Source organism: Acipenser ruthenus, chromosome 14 (assembly GCF_902713425.1).
Source record: "Acipenser ruthenus chromosome 14, fAciRut3.2 maternal haplotype, whole genome shotgun sequence".
Taxonomy (NCBI): Eukaryota; Metazoa; Chordata; class Actinopteri; order Acipenseriformes; family Acipenseridae; genus Acipenser; species Acipenser ruthenus.
This window is the reverse complement of record NC_081202.1, coordinates 30,442,702-30,460,920: the sequence shown is the minus strand read 5'-3', so window position 1 is coordinate 30,460,920 and position 18,219 is coordinate 30,442,702. Positions and strand designations below refer to the sequence as shown.

The 18,219-nt window shown below is 36.0% G+C and overlaps 1 protein-coding gene across 2 annotated transcripts in view; it reads left to right on the top strand.

Moving 5' to 3' along the window:
- The window catches only part of wnt7bb (wingless-type MMTV integration site family, member 7Bb), a 67,775-nt gene extending 55,412 nt beyond the window's left edge, over nt 1-12,363 (top strand). For both annotated transcript variants that reach the window (XM_034033362.2, XM_034033363.2), the window contains exon 4: nt 8,841-12,363. In XM_034033362.2, the coding sequence (XP_033889253.1) occupies nt 8,841-9,320 (480 nt within the window). In that variant the 3' untranslated portion in view covers nt 9,321-12,363. The remainder of the gene's footprint in view (nt 1-8,840) is intronic.
- Nucleotides 12,364-18,219: the final 5,856 nt, after the last annotated feature.

Below are 18,219 nucleotides of genomic sequence, written 5' to 3'. Positions count from 1 at the left end.
TAATAATAATAGTACATACCAATCAATCATCTCCTGATCACTCGTTTTATCACCAAACACCTCAATAATGTGATCCAAGTCATTATTTTATTACTATAACATCTCAAAAAAGCTCTGCAAATGTCCGTGATATTCTCTGTGCGCTGATTCAGTAACATGCAGCTTGTTTCCTTATGGCCGCCCCTATCTGATGCCAGGGGCAAGTATGACTATTCAAGAGATACGCCCTTTTTCTTTTTTTTCCGGCTTGTCTCGGCTCCTGTCGCTCCCACTCGGCCATTGAATGGTTTTCTCGGCTTTTCTGGAGAAAAAACGACTAGAAACCCGTTTTTTGCGTTTTTTTGATGATGTCAGACAGGGTCCGACATTGGACTGGATAGGAATAATTGCAATGTCGGACCAGGTCCAACATAGGACCGCAAAGGGTTACACCTGCCACGGCCTAGCTAGCACGTCTTGCATTTTCTTGTATTTTATGTCCTCAGGCCCGCTAACTTTGCTTTTAGTTTTTTAACTTTGTCATTTCTGTTCTGCCCGCTGTTTTTCAGATAGCTACTTGCATGTTTGGTACAAAAATGTCTTTGCAGGTTATATTTTTAAACACTGCAACCGTCTCTTGGCAAATCAATATTCCACAAAACAATCATTTTCCGGCCACTGCTCTAGGAACTTTCTTGCTTTATTTTTCTTTTCTTAAACTTAGAATGAGACATTTTACTGAGAAAAACTAAAACTGAAGCCACACGTCAAACTAGCGAGTGAGTACCACTGTTGCAAGTGAATATCCTCAATGCAGAGTTGAAGATCAACAAGCGGGAGAGTGGTCAGCCACGTTGTCCTTGGCTCACCGCTCACCAGCGACCCCTGTAGTGTGGCTGGGTACCAGCGGGCTTGCCTGTAAGCTGCCGAGAGCTATGTTGTTCTCCGACGCTTTAGCTCTGAGGTGGCTGCATGGTGAGTCTGCAGTGAGAAAAGAAGCAGTCGGCTGATGGCACACGCTTCGGAGGACAGCGTGTGCTTGTCTTCGCCGCTCCAGGTCAGCGCGAGGGTGGTAGCAGTGAGCTGAGCCTAAAAATAATATATATTCTAAATTGGGAGAAAATACAAAAAGTAATTGGCGACTACTAAATTAAAAAAATATAAATTAATAAATAAATAAACAAACTAATAAAGCATAGTCCTTACAGGAAATACTCCTGCCCCCCAGGCAGGTGTGTGCTTTTGATAACTAGCAAGGAAAACAATTAAAGAATTTTAGCGTGGCAGTTCATGCAATTCGAACTCACTTTACAGTTGATTAAAATCAATGTATTTGTGGTTTAGAGATGGCAGTTAAAAAAAAAACTGATCTGTCTTAAAGTTTCCCATAATTATGGGACCAGATGGCAACCCTAGTTACATGGTAACAGAAGTATTTGGGTCTGTTTTAATTTAATCAGTGGCAGATCTAAAAAAAAACTGTGCCCTTTAACTCAATAATAATGCTGCTGGTGTTTTTCTAAATAGGGTGAAATATGTTATTTTTATACTTAAAATGTAGACCGCTTTAATACAGATAAAGTAAAATACTAAAGCATACAGTACATACCCAGCAGAACATTGAATTTAATAGTATCTTTAATGTTTATTAATACATGTTGGTTATCGGTCAAAAATAGTACTGATATGTTTTACTAATTGGTAACAGACTATAGCTTGGACATACAGGGCTAAAGTAAATGTTTCCAAAAATGTATCAACTGTTTTTGATATAGTATATTAATAGTTTTTGTTTGAGACAGTAATTGTGGTCTGTTCAATAAATGTTGGAAATTTCTTCTTTTTCAAACTACACCCAAACCGGGATGCCAGCTGTGTCTGGTATGATCCCATCTTCTGTGCCCCTTGTAAAGTCATCGGGCTTTTCCTAAATGCTTGGTGAATGACTGAATTCTGTTTAATTTCTAAAACAATGAGTGTGTGGGGATGAAATTATCGGAGAGGCTTTAAAACAGATTAGCCAATTACTTTGGACAAGATTTTCATAGAAACCATGACTACTTCTGGCGATACTTGGCGCCAGCAGCAGTGGCACTGGAAACATTTTTTTTGCTGACACAATTAGGATTTTTATTCAAGTGTATTCAGTTCACTTATTTTCGTTATGCAAGTCTAAATTTAGCTTGAAACTTTGTGACCCTCTTGCACGGGCCTATTAAAAATGTCTGACTGATTTAATTTGATGTCATGTATTGTACTAGCAGTGGAATTGACTTGCAAATATACTACAGAAGATTTTATGACAGCCTTTGTACAGTCACTGGGCTTTGCCAGATGTTTTTAAGGAGACATGATTGCAGCCAACATTAACATTTCCCAACAGTACTTTGAGTTTCACAAAAAATGTCGGTGTTTGCTTAAACTGTGGCAATGTAGGGTTGTACAGGTGGGTTGTACACTGGATCCAGTATTCAGAATCAGGTTATACAACTTAACCACGGGACATTTGCATGGTCATTTTGCAGTTTTCCTATTTTTTTTTCCATGGTAATACTATACTTTTACCATAGTTTGCCATGCTTTACCATATCTCTGGGCTTTACAATGCTTTCACTATGCTTTATTACACTTTGCCATGTTTTTAATATGTGAAACTTTTGTAAGAGTCTAGATATATTTGTGGTTCAAGTTACAGTTTGTTTTACAGAAATATTAATAAAGCAGGGTCATTGCTTTTTTTGTATTAGATTGCAGGGGGTATTCCAGAGTCTAGGAGCATAGCAGCTAAAAACCTTTTCCCTTAATTTGGATGATATGGTAAATGTGTACATTAAGATTACCATGCTTATGTTTTGCATATATCATGGGTAAGTGTGCTTTACCATACCTCTATGATTTATATCACTGCCTGTGCTTCACCAAGCTTCTGCTATGCTTTGCCATGGTATACCGCTGTCAACTTTGATAAGAGACGTAGATCTCATAGGTGATCTTCAGTGACAGTGCTGTGAGCCAACCAGAACGTCAAGAAAATGTCTGTAAGCTAGGGAAAAGTTTAGCTTACTTTATTCACAGACACACTGCGCAACTAAAGCAACACATTCGAACACTGTGTGCCCATACCCACTTGGTGTTCATGTAATACAAGAGAAATACAGCGTCATTCCGCAGCAAGAGTAAAATGCAGATAGAGGCCAAGCTATGAGTCAGTTAAAACCACAGGAAACAGACCATCAACCAATTAGAGTTCATGTAGGAGGGTTCTGAAGGATGAAAGCGATGCTAAGATGCGCATCACTGTTTGTGTGCTGCAATGGATTTCAATGAACCCAAAGAAAAAGCTTCACATTTCTGTAAGAGTTTCTGTTGGCCCTGCAAACCCAGGGATTCGACTTCGTGCACACCCCTGATATCCAGAACTGGATTTAAAGCTGTTAAAAAAAAAAAAAGCAATTTTACATACATTGAGATATTTTCTAGATTAGACAACTGTAGTCTGTAAATAAATGATGTTGTTTTATTTTGAAGCAAGTACAAGTAGGAGACGATAAAAAATATCATAACGGAACTGTGGCAGGACGGCTGAGTCGTGACGTACCCAGACCAGACCCAGAGGCAGACAGGTACTTGCGGGTGAAAACCGCTGATGCACGCGTATTTATTTAAATACAAATAAACAAAAACAACGCTCACAGAGCCAAAATAAAAGTTTAAACAAAACAAGTCTCGCAACACATAAAACAAAACAATATTGAGGTCAGGCTGGGCAGTTGCCTTCACTGATCCTCTAATCCTTTTCTTTTTCTTTAGTTTCGTTCTTACTTTCGGTTTGGCTCTCTTCTCGCTTCTGTACACCCACCCCAAACACACACACACAGGTTTATATACAAGTGGCCATCTCCCAATTAACAACCAATTAATTAATTCGGAAACAGATACACTGCACAGGGTTTTTAATATCTGCGTGGTCGACAGCAACTCTTAATTAATTCGCTGCCGACCACACATTCTTACGAGATGTCTGGCAGAGACGATCTGCTACCATCGCCCCTGCCAGACCACATACAAACCAAACAATAACAAAGAAAATCACTTGTTTTAAATAAACACAAAATACATTAAAATCATACCAATACATCACCTGTTTAAATAAACATAAACAATACATTCTAAATCATAACAATACGTTCCCCCGTTCCCAATAAACACCAAACCACACAACACATTTATCAGCAGGGTTTGGCCCTGCCCCCTATTTACGTGCAGGGCTCTTCTGCCCTGCCACGGGAACAAAACTAGCAAATAACAACTCAGACCACTTATAGCTAAGTTGGTTCTTGCTAGTTTTATACAATTCTTGTATTCCTTTCACACAAAGTTCCTCTGCCTGTGCACTTCCCAGTAGGTTCCAGTGTGTCAACCATTTTGTTATGCTGAAGGACGACACTAGGTAGGCCTTGTTGTTTTGTTGTAACTGCAGCCCACGTATGCTGGGATAACCATTAAAAATGCACTACAAAGTGTAGTATAGAATAGTGGAATTGTAAAGCAATACCATAGTAAAAAACAGAGAATTATGGTAAAGCAAAACATGGTTCAATATTATAAACTATGCTATCTTTACCATGGTAAAGTTTTATGTATGTTTGTCTTGTTCTGCCCGATTTCATGTCTTAGCTGTGAAATATTCTTTGTCTGAGTTCAGTGGCCATGACCGTACATGCTGACAGAGTTCGGAGTCAGAAGTCTGTAACCGAACACTTCAATCCCTTTGGCTGGCATGTCGATAATTGTTCTGCATCCAAGTTTCTCCCCCTATTACCACGCTTGAAAGGAAGCTGTGACCCTTCTTTACATTGATCCCTGCTCCTTGTTTCTGACAGTGCTCAGGAATAGCTGCTCCCATTATGATACTGATCCAGTGCTTATATATACCCCGTATTATCAGACAGGAGATCTGTGTTATATAGTAATAACTATACGCTCATGTGAATAACACGTTACCGACTATAGTAAATCATTTTCGTTGTTTTTAAATTTATTGACTGTAAAGAGTAAGAACTGGTACCCCAAAATGTTATCCTTTTTCGATGACCCCAAATGTGGTTGTCTGCAGTGATGACTGCCAAGACTGGAATAACATTCAATTCTTGGAACATTAAGTGTGGCTAAAAAATCTATATGATATATAAGTTCATGCTGGGTACTGCAGCCCAGCTACAATCTTTCTAAAAGGGGAGAACTTTTGTAGAAATAAAAACTAAATACAGAATGGTAACAATACTGAAATAAGCATTTACAATTATTTTTAGAATGACAGTACTTTCATTACTTGTCAACTCAATGGTGTGTTCACTTACTAGGAAACAGTCCTCTGATGATGCTATTGCTTATTGCTAATGTAATATGAAGAATAATCCAAACCCAGGCTTCGTTTGAGGTTGCTGAGTTACAGTGGTAGCCAAAACCACTGCGATAAAACTAAAGTCAATGCTATATGGAGTTTCAAGCAAGGAAGGTGGGTTTATCTTTTCCTAGCTGTTGTGTTAAGATAAGGTGCTGTTTGTTTTTTTGTTTTGTTTTATTAAAAAAAAATCAATGGCTGAACTTTTTTTTTTAAATGTCTTCAACGGAAAAGAAACCAGCTGCATCAAAGAACATAAACATTTCTGGTAAAGATCGCTTATTTATGTTTTTGTAAAATGTAAAATTATATTCCTGTAAAACGTTTCCCGCTGTTACTATTATTGATATTTTTGTGAAATGCGCTTTTGTTAGAGATTTCTTCGATCTGTAGTTTAAAATTATTTTTAGTATTGTAGATTGCAGGGTTGTGGGTAAACAGTAATCATACATGACCACATGGAAGTTAGGATAGGGGATCAGGGATTTACAGAATCTGGAATCGAAGTCAGAATAGTAATTTTTAATACTGGGGAATTGGAATTTTACCAAAATGCATGCATGCAAAGGCGTCATTTACATGGGGACACATCCTCCTCACTTCTTCAGCGTCATTGCAGCAGTACTAAAACCTTTATTTCTCAATAATGCATGCGTACAGTCGGTGGCGCTTAATCAGGATACTGATAATCGGGATTGCTGCTTATTGGGATAAAACTCTGGGAGACTGTTTTTTATGTTGTTTAATTAGGACGTCACATCTTTAAATTGGGATACAGTATTTTCAAATGATGAACGGAGATCACTTTTCAGAGCAAGACAGGTCGCGTAACACAGTGCAGTGAGTACGCTGTGACTTGCGTAAATTGCGTAAACCACATTGAACTCTTGAAGGAGGATTCTCCTGTGGGTTCTCAGGCTGTTGTTGCAAAGAAAGTTGTCATGTCAACATCGCTGGTGCGATTAATTTTTTTTAGGAATAAAAAAAAACATTGACTCGTATATTGAATTATGTATTTAACATTTAGTTATAATGTGATGTGATTCTTTTCATTAAGAATCAAAAAAAGTGTGACTAAGGTCATCTCCACTGCCTCACGTTTAATTGGGACTGCCACTTATTCGGGATATTTTTCCTTCTCCCGAGGTGTCCCGATAAAGCTGTATAATCACTTTTCAGTACAGTAGTCTCCACTAGGACCCAGCGGAAACACCAATCAACTGAGCAAGCGCAACCCGACACCCGTAGTTTTTTAATTTTTGTTACCATTTCCGATGTCTATGGTCTCAATACGATAAAAAAATATTTTCTATTATCTTATTGATGTGTGAAAAATTCTGCAGCAAATGCACCAAACAATCGATTAACTTCAAGAGCACACATTTTCCCTCCAAACTTACATTTGATTTGAAGTTTAATAGCTGTAACTGTCAAAACTACAAACTGGTTTTAGAACCCTTTCAAAGAATGTAGTTCGTTCTGTTTACTGAGCAAACTCTGAAGTTGAAAATTCCTATAGATAACTTGTAGCATATCTTTCAATAAAGCAGATCTCATATCTTTGTGTTTTACATTTTTTCCCCAATGCCTACAGTTGTTTTGGAGATGCACTAGTGTAGTCATACTAACTTTCGAATATACTTACTGCGATATATTTTTTGATGAGAATGAGAAGTTCAGAAAAGCATACATATACTGGATGCATAGTTAGGCAGATTGTTGTGTAGAAATACAAAGATGGATGAAAACCACAGCATGAAATTTGAACTTGAAAAACTGTTTAGGCTACTTGACAGCAAGACATGTGGCATTTGATTTGCACATGCTGTCTTATTAACTGAATGGTACAGATGGAAACTGATCAATGCACATTTTATTATGGGTTTAAAGCAGTATATTCAGCTCTCAGCAGGACAAAATGGTTTCAGTAGCAGATAAAAAAAGACTATGTGCTTGGGAATTCAGTTTCACTTTGTACATGCTGTCATTTCGGTTGCCTCCAGTACCTTGGATTTTAAACTTTTTCCCTGATCTGCCCAAGAGGCAATGGGCACATTAAACGTGTCTCTGATAATGGCAGAATAAAAGAAAAAAAAAATCACTGACATACTGTATTTTCACAGAACACAAGTTATGATGAATGTGCATAACAGATACAGTATGAATGGCCACTGTCATCTAAGACTATATAAACTGTGCTTCTGATATCACTGGACTTCAGTGCATTATTAAGTTCAACAAGTTTTCATTTTTCCACCTTTCATGCATATATTAACAAATGCAAAATTAACAGGACTGTATAATAGTTTGATACAGAATAGTGAATCGTTAGTTGGTGTACAGGTTCAGTACAGGTAGTATGAATACATATTTACATTCATATTATAATAAGGACGTTACAGATCATTTCAGATTATTGCTGGACTGATCATCTCCTGAATGTTTAAAAAAAGGATGAGTGTTTTGTGAGGTATTTATACTTAAGCACTTTTTATACAGCCTGCTATATTATTTATTTATTTATTTATTTATTTATTTATTTATTAGCAGACGCCCTTATCCAGGGCGACTTACAGTTGTTACAAAGTATCACATTACACAATATCAACTTACAGATAAGAGCAGTTATAAAGTACAGTAAAATCAGTAGCAAATAAGATCAAATTCAAATAAAATCTAAATAAAGAATACAGTAAATAATTACATTTAAGAGCGGAATTCAACTAAGAGCAGTTAAACTTATAGTAAAGATATTTGCTTATAAGAGTACATTCCATTAAGAGCACATAGTAAGTACAATAAATGGATAAGAACGATTTCAAATAAGCGCAATTACAAAAAACGTGGCTACGGATACCTTTAAGAGTAAAATCAACTGCAAGATACAGAGAATAGTTATGATTAAGAGCAGTAGTAGAATACGGCAAAATACGGGACAGTTCAGTGGAAGTACAGGAAGATGAACGTACTGGTACAATTGGGTGCTATATAGTCCAGTATAGTCCGGAGTGAGGTATACAGATATTGATTTTAGTTCAATAACTATAACTCCTCCCGTTTCAACGTGCATGAACAAGCAATTGACATCAGAGCATAACTCCGGACCATGTGCGTTTTAGCTACGCTCTGACAAAATGCACGATTGTCTTAAAAGCTAAGTCATTAAGTCCTCAGTGTTTCCTGCTGTTTAGTTTGATGTAATTTTTACTCTCTTTTGCCACCTGGTGGCAGGACTAATGAAGTGCAGCTGCTTCAATGGTAGAAGAAAGGATTACAAAAATAGCCCTGGTGGAAAAGCAGGATTACTGTAAACAAAAGGGTAGGCAGTATTAAGATCCATGTTAAGAGAATTTAAATAAACCCCATTGTCTTTCAACCTCCATGAGCACTACAAATTAAAACCAAGGCACTCTAATTCAACTTGTACACAACATCTCTTTTGTTTGTTTTTTTTTAGATTCTTGAAGAGAGGATGAAACTGGAATGCAAATGCCACGGTGTTTCGGGTTCGTGCACAACTAAGACTTGCTGGACGACGCTGCCAAAATTCCGGGAGATTGGATATATCTTAAAGGATAAATACAACGAGGCGGTGCACGTGGAGGTTGTGCGGGCCAGTCGCCTTCGTCAGCCCACGTTCCTCAAAGTGAAGAAGACCCGGAGCTACCGCAAACCCATGGAGACGGATCTAGTGTACATCGAGAGGTCGCCTAACTACTGCGAAGAGGATGCCAGCACTGGAAGTGTGGGAACCCAGGGACGTCTTTGCAATCGCACCTCGCCTCACACGGACGGCTGTGACTTGATGTGTTGCGGACGGGGTTACAACACACACCAGTATACCAAAGTGTGGCAGTGCAACTGCAAATTCCAGTGGTGCTGCTTTGTGAAGTGCAACACGTGTAGTGAGAGGACGGAGGTGTTCACCTGCAAGTGAGGCGGTGGGGGGACGACGACTTCACACAACACATCATTTCAGACCCAGAAAAAAAGAAATAAGTGGAATATAACAACTCTTCACCGTATCACTTTGCACAGCGACTTCTCTATTTGTGGAAAAAATGAACAAATAAATAAACAGAAAGTGGGTGGGACGACCCCTCCACCCCTTTTGTTAGGATGATGTATTTTGATGCACTGATGTGTCCACACTGACTAGAGATGCGTGATGTATTTTGATGCACGGATGTGTCCACACTGATTGGAGATGCAATGGTAGGATACAAATGGTGTCGGAGCACGTTTTTACAGTGCGCTCTGGGAGTTGTAGTTCACTACTTTCACACAAAGTTCCATGTTTGTCAAAGAAACAGTAATAGGCTCAACTACAACTCCCAGAATGTAAAGAACCATGACAATTGCTGCGTATTTTATAGAACACAACTAAATGACTTTAACGATTCCTTAGTATTATGATGACTCTTTTAGTCTAACAAACTTTGTAAGGTTAATTGGGCAAAACATATCTTTAAAAAAATGCACCAACTGGAAAACCTGGAGCTATGTAAAAATGAAGAAAGCTTCTTTAGCTTTGTGCCTCTGAGAGCATTGAGGGCAGAAATTCACACAAATGTAAAATAACCTTTAATTCTTCTCCTGTCAGTTGGAGAATGGCAGAACATGTTAGCTGTCCAGTCACACTGGAACTGTTTGTTTGAACACTGAAAATAAATTGTTTATTTATGTTATAGTATCTTAAAAACAAAGCACTAACGGGTAGAGATGTCTTATTTTGTACTAAATGTAAGAAAAAAAAAAAAAAACTTTTTAGAAACTCTGACTTACAGTGCTTATCTTTTTGGAATCCCTGACATTTTTATTGCTACTGATTTGCTGACATTTAAAAAAGACAAACAAAAAAACATACAAATAAAATGCTAATATATATATATATATATAAACAGTACAACCTCCGAGTTACAAACCCCTTGGGAATGTTCGTAAGTCTGAAATGCCCATAACGCTGAAAATTTGTTTTCATGATTTTATAATAAAGGTGTACACCTGCTATCTACACCCTCAATCTGAATAATAATACAAGGGTACAGCACAGTAAAGCAATACTCATATTGTTATGGTCTTTAAAAAGGTACTACAAATGGAAAAAGGCTAAATTGAAGTTACCATTGAAATCGTAACTGTAGCAAAAACACAGATTTAAACGTCTACACGAATGCTTGTTTTTAAACAAAATGCATTCGTGTAGCTTGCTCAGTCATTTGAAAAAAAAAAAACTGTGTTTTGTTTAAAACTAAAATGCTCCCAGTAAAATTGCCCGTACTTGCTTTGAAATCTGCCTCACCTTTCTGAATACATTTGTTGGTACAGTAATTTTGCCTTCTCCATGAACAATACGCTGCTTATGTAGGAGCGCCTATCTGGTTGCATTGCACGCATGATTGAGTGACTGCATACTTCCGGTTGAAAGAGGGGGTCCGGTAGACTGGTCATTTCGTAAGTTTGGTGTTCGTAACTCTGGGGTTCTACTGTGTGTGTGTGTGTCTATATATATATATATACAGTATATATATATATATATATACATATATATATATATATATATATATATATATATATATATATATATATATATATATATATATAAGCTATTATCTTGTTTGATGCTGTGTTCTAAAAAAACGGAAGATTACAGCCAACATAAGTAAGAGGTTTGTGTCATTCTAAATATAATTATATCACACATTTATAGTAAGAGAACAGGGAATGTTGTACTAGAAACTGAGGAAGACAAGCATTTCAGCTAATACCTCAGTACTACTGAGGTAAAACTGTAAGAAAGTCAACAAATACTGTCGTCCATTATCTTCCTGTACACATTCTTACAGTCATGACATTCACACCTTATTCTCACTGGGAGGACCTAAATAACCAAATGTAAAGAATTCCTACGAATAGCTGCATTCATAACACTGATAAAGGCATGAGTTTCAGATACCTATTAGCAGTAATAGTGCTATTATTGTCTGTGAAACCAGCCGATTGTGTTTGTCAGACCATCAACCAACCTGAACCACTAATCCACACTTTAGAATGTGAATCCAGAGCAGGATCTGTCAAAAAATATATAAATAACCTTCTCTGTGACTTCCAGATACTAACAACATCTTAAAATGGTGGCTGTTTTGAACGTTCTTAGAATTCTCTATTCTCTATTTTCTGAACACATATTGACATCTTACATCAAACTTGCACCCAATCTAAAACGCTCAATCATACAATCTTCAGTAATACTAAAAGAAACAAAACCATTGTCGATGTTATAATCCACCAATGTTTTTGTGGTGTGGTTAAACCCATTTTCATTTTGGTGGTACCCAGTTTGGGACTAGAAAGGTTTAATACTGTAAGCGATCAACTGCAGAGCTTAAAATGCCGTTCTGTACCTGTCTTGCTAGGACTTGGTAATGCAATTACCAATGCATTGGTCTTAATCTGCAAAAGTATTTATTTCTATTGTAAGCAGCACTGTATTGTACAATTAAAGTATTACATATACAAGTAAAGATTTTGGTAACATTTAAGTGGCATTTATTACAATGTGTTTGCACTAAAAATAGATTTTCAAACTTTTGTGCTGGAGCCCCCATTTTCCATCAAAACTGTGTTAATATCTAGAGAATACATTGATTAATATCTAGAGAATACATTGATTAATATCTAGAGAATACATTGATGCTGCTGTTCTTTGTTGATTTATAAACTGGGAGGGGGCACAGATAGTGGTTACTATAGAATTGCTCTGATGACGTATAATATTGTAAATATACTGATATTAATATTGTACCTTAATAAATATTAACTCATTTCTGAACTTCAAAATACATTTTCAGACAGCCAGTAACAAACGTTTTAACCCATATATTAAATCAGTGCTAAAAAGCTGTCACACCCCACACCCAGTTTAAAAAATGTTTCATTTTTACAATTGTAAATACATTTAACATTAAACTCAAACGTTACCAACTTTGTTTGTTTGTAATTACACATGTAGCAAGTTAGTAACAGCGCTGTAATTGTACCATGACTAAAAATAGAGTAGCACTATATCAAAAATGATAATGACAGTAAGTTGACACCTGCACATTATGTAAATCCTGTATATACTGCATTCAGAATGCATTATTGCTATAGTCTTTGAGTTGTAAGAATATATTTTTTTTAGCAAAATAAAGTTTTGTTTCAGTAATCCAAAATAGATGAATAATTTTGTATTAATAATTTGCATCGTTAAACAAATTCTTTAGATAGAAGTACTTTCATTAAAGCTCTACTGCATATTTATAGAAGTACCCAATTATGCTTGCAATTGATTTTCTTACAGAAAGACATCCAAGGCTGTAGCCGGCTATGAGGGCCTCGGTTAAAATCATTTTCATGGCTGGCTACGGCCCTGACATCAATTAATCTATAACTTTAAACACTCAAACAAAGATATATAAAAATATTAAAAAGAAAGGAACGTCAGGAAATTCTTAGACAGAAGCTTCAGCAAGTCACATGGGAATATCAAATTTAAAATGAATGAATGTAAACCTTCGAAGACATTGAAAAAATGATTGTCATTGAAGTTTCTTGTTGTATTTCTTTATTCCAACTCAACATGACTCTACTAACTGCCGCAGGTTACAGTGAGGTGGGAAACATGTTTATGTTGTTTCTAGAACTAAGGCTACCTTTGAGCAATGTAAACAAAGTGGTCTGTCAGGAAGGTCTGCTTTCTGACTTTAGTGTAAAACAACATATTGCTGTTATTTTAAGCTTAGTTGGAGTCTATTGTATTTCATGACTGGCAACCATGGGAATTAAGATACGTCTATATTTAGCAATGTGTAGTTTCTGTATTGTGACAGTATTCAAATATCATTTTTTAAATAATAAATAAAACAAAAAAAACAATCATTTTAATATAAAAGTACACCCATCATGTAATTAGCTTTTGTGTTCATTCATGGTTTCCCCAAAAATGTAGGTATGGTTTTAATGGTGCATCGATTGATATGAGGGGCTTGAATCTACCCTTATAAAAGTTTAACACAATTTGTACAGTAATTTTGCTACTGTGCTTTTACCATGTACTGTATTTACTGTTGTTTCCATAATTCTGAATTTCTGGCAATGTCCTAGCGTTTTACCAGTGTCTGTGATTTAATGTGCATTCCTCTGCTTTACCATGATTTAACTACACTTCCTTATTCTTTTACCATGGTACAGTATAACACAGTAAACCTGTATTGGGGTATGAATGAAACTACTGTAGTTGGGGGTCTGTAAAAGCATATATGAATTATACAGCCTGTCTTTCTTCAGTTCTAAGTTGAGTGAGTATTTTAGGAGGTTGTTTGTTGTCTGGACGTGAATTGTTTTCATTCACACAGCATGTTGTGTTTTCACAATGACTCCGTGCTGCTGCAATGCTGGTGATTTTCAGGCCTGCTCCTTTGTTTATCTTTGCAACAGAAGTGTAAAGGGGGTAGTTTTAGTAAATCCACCAAACGTTCTGCTTTATGGAGCTTTCAGTTTTCAAAGGTATATTTTAAAAAAAAATTAATTGAAAAATAAATGTATATATTTAAACTACACATTGGCATTGGCATTCGCTCAGAAAACCAGTATTGTGCAGAACTGAGAGGATTCGCTGACACTTGACACTTATAATTTGTCACCTGTGTTTGGTTTTTTTCCCCAAGCTGAGTTATGAACTAGGATCTGTGAACAAAAACATCAAAACAATCTTAAAAATATTTTGAAATCTTTTTTACATTTTTGAGTAATCGCAAAGGCGTACTGATTTGAATTTGAGGATCTGATTGTACGTGACTGACTAGCAGCCATCTATTTATTTTCTTATACTTGTATACCAGATTGTTTTACCACAGTGGCTTCATAACAATTAAATAATATTATCCCCTTCAGGTTCTGAGGTCATATATGTTGTCGTGTCACTGGTGGGTTTTCACTAGAACAGCACAATAACACAATGGAATAATATGAGCATCATAAAGCGACACTGAATATTTAAATTTACCTCCCGCAAATGTTCTATGGAGAATAGGATGTTCCGCAGAGATATTTTTGTTTTTGTTCACAGTATTAATTGTCTAGTTTTTTCAGAGTCTGGACAGGATAAGCATCTGTAACATGTGCTGGCTGGCTGAGAGGTTGCCTTGTTATAATACTGTACACAACTTTAAAATCTAATATAGAGGAAAGAGATTACAGATACAAATAAAAAAGTAAAAACAAACAAACAATCGTCTTCTACTATCCACTTTCTCTGTCATTGAACAGATTTAGGGTAAAAAGTTAGATGTTCGGTTTTGTGGCCATGCTGAACCACAGGGCTGTAATGGTGGCTATAAAAACACACTTGTCCATCATGCTTACCTGTTCTCTGCCCCATGCTTTACTGGTAACCATTCATAACTAGTAAGCACTTTATAGTGTTCAATATAGAAATACTAAAAGAATAATTAATGTAATGACAAACATTTCCACTTAGAAAGCATTTAGGAAACATTGCAGACGTTAAAAAAAAGGTGAAACATTTGTAATTTAATTTATTACATTTCTTTACTGATTACAATGTTTGCCTTACTTTTACCAGGGTATGAGTAAACATTACAAGGGTCTTATTAGAGAAAAAATAAAAGATTCACTGGAATAAATGCTAAGTGAATGTGACCCAATATTTTCTCAACCCTATGACTCTAACTATTGCTCTTGACATGGCAGATTATGGACCTGAATTATATCATGAAGCAAAACAATGCTAAAAGCCTAGTATCAAAAATATGTTGCAGCAGGTTTTGTTTTAAGCTAACTTCTGAATGGAAAGACAAATATGTATTTTTCTTTTGTTGCTGATTCACATTTTGTTTTATTATCATTCAGAGAGAGGACACAATCTGTCCTGTAGTGCAATTGTTCAAGGAACATTAATCTGCAGAACAATAAATTAGTCTTAAACCCTGTTTGAAGTGTTTAACAAAAAGCAAAAACTATTTAGTTGATTCCAATATCCGATTGTATTACTATCCTTAGGCAAAGCAGGCTTGTGTATAATAGTTTTAATAATTTTAAACAATCAATCATAATATCAACAATAGTACTCAACGACGTACAGTCTTGAGCCCAACTTGATAACCAGAAGGGATTTAAGCTGACGGCTGACATGAAACTACATTTACAATCAATCTCTCTTAAACTCTAAAGATGTTGATAAAAAAAAGAGTTTAAGCGTTTGTCTAGAACTATTTTATTTAGTATTAGTAATTATTTTCACCAGTAGAAACTACAGTATATTTCCAAACTTTATTTTGAACAGTAGAAACTATAATATACAGCATGTCTTAAGTTAAGGCACAGTAGACTATTTTTGCCTACCTAAACTATTTTTATTTTACTATTACAGATTAATTAGTAGCAACTTTGTTACCGAATAAGTCCAAATCTTAAACACATATGAATAAAATAATGTTTGATATTTCAAGCCTGTTTTTAGACTGTTAGCAAAAAAGCCATTTCAGGAACATTAAACTGTACACTATTTGTATAAACAGACATACAAGCTAAAGAATTGTGATAAGGGCCACTCTATGTCTAAAGAGAAATGTTCCTGCATTATTATAATTATATTAAGTAAACTGACTAGAAATAACACCCTAAAAGTTAGTCACTTAACTAACTACAGGTGCATTTAAATTAGGCATATTATGTAGTGTTCCATAAGCAGTGAATAGAGGACCATACTGCTTTATTCAGTTGGTTTTTCCTTTCAGACTTTTTCCTGAATCTGAAAAGCATAACAGGGAACAAGCAGAGCAGAAGTAAGATGTGTTTTGTTAGTTGTCTGAAACCCTGGGGTCCGGAACCAGATAAGCCCTGATATTATACCCTGGATTGAGCAAAATAAATCCATTTGTTTCTGACAAACATTTTGTCATTAAAAATATGAGATAGAAAAACAGACTTTGCTGTGTGTGTGCCTTCTTCTAAAGCTGGTATTGTGGAAGTGTCACAATCATTAGTTCATTGGCATGTATTTTGCAAGCTAATGCTTCTGGTCTAATTCACACCGGGAACTACGTGTCTGCTTTTCAAATAAACCCCAGACTGAAAAAAAAAGAAAGTAACGCGACTAGTGAAATGAGAGGATGGATAATTGCTCTACAATGAATCTAATCACTTCACACTTGACACTTAAAAAAAAAAAAAAAAAAAAAAAAAGGTGAAAAAGAAAAATGGCATTTTTGGCAAACAGATGTGTTGATTACCCTAATGAGAAAGAATCTGAAACAAAAGAGGTACAATACATACAAATCTCTATCTGTGAAAACATTTGGGGGCCCACTTGGAGAACTTTGTATGTAGATGGAACTAGATGTCCCTGACTTATTTTAGTGTTTACATTCTGTGCTTGTCCTTTGTGCAATGGGCAATGGCAGTGGATGTAGCCGGCAGTCACCTATCATAACCACTCGTGTAAGATAACACACCCTCTATTAACCAATGGACCTTTGCCAGTAATTTGGCAGTAATCAGTAATTCACTGATTGTCTAGTATACATGAAGTACTGTACTTTGGTGTGTAAGACACAATACTGTACCTGAATTGGTTCATTTATGATGGTCCAACTTTAATAAAGCAACTACCAAATAGTATAACAACTCCCTCTGAGATATGATATTTTCACATATCCAATGGACCTCTGGAACCAATTCAATCCAATATGGCAAGTTCCACAGTAGCCACAGACCTTTTTTTTTTTTTTTTTTTTTTTTTTAAATGTAGCCAAGTTTGTTTTTCACAAAAATGTAATCCATTACCTGTCTGAAAAAGGAACCATTACAGTTACAAGTTAAATATAATCAGATTACAGTAATGTGTTACATGCAATCTGTTACTCCCCAACACAGCCACTAGGCACTAAGTTAAGACCCTCAAACCAATTTCACTTGTGACCCGAGCCAGTATATCATAGAAGTATTGTATAAGCTAAGGCAGATAATGTGCCTTTAAACTATAATAGAGGTGACATTCATTTATATTTACTTTTGTATGTATCACTTATATGTTCAAATACACTATTAAAGTAAGCTCTACAGTGGTGTACAATATAACATTATAAGCATTACTGTATGTCATATATTACAAAAACAAAGTGTGATACCTTCATATTACCCTTATAAAAGTTTCCAGAGCAAAAGCATAACAAAGTGCAATAGAGAAAGCTTGGTTGTAAAGCAGATTTAGTTGAACACCCCATTGCTTCTGTTGTGCGTATGAAATCAAACCACTGAAACTGAAAATCTTGGAAAATTGTCAAAAAAGGCACATTAGTGATTGTCTAATTTAACTGATGACTTGAATAGGTCACACATGCAATTCATTTAAAATAGTAAGAGGAAGGGAACACAGAGTCACAAATGCATGAGATGCTTTAGTTGCTGTATAAGATGCCTAATTAAATCACTAAGTGGTCTAACATATCCACACATGAGTGCCTATTAGGGGTGCAGCAATTAATCGATGCATCGATTATTGATCATCTGTCCTTAAATTTCCCGAGCTTCGATTACACATTGGTGAATCGATGCATCAAATTAGAACCCAGTTTACATAAGAACATAAGAAAGTTTACAAACGAGAGGAGGCCATTCGGCCCATCTTGCTCGTTTGGTTGTTAGTAGCTTATTGATCCCAGAATCTCATCAAGCAGCTTCTTGAAGGATCCCAGGGTGTCTCCTTCAACAACATTACTGGGGAGTTGGTTCCAGAATCTCACAGTTCTCTGTGTAAAAAAATGCCTCATATT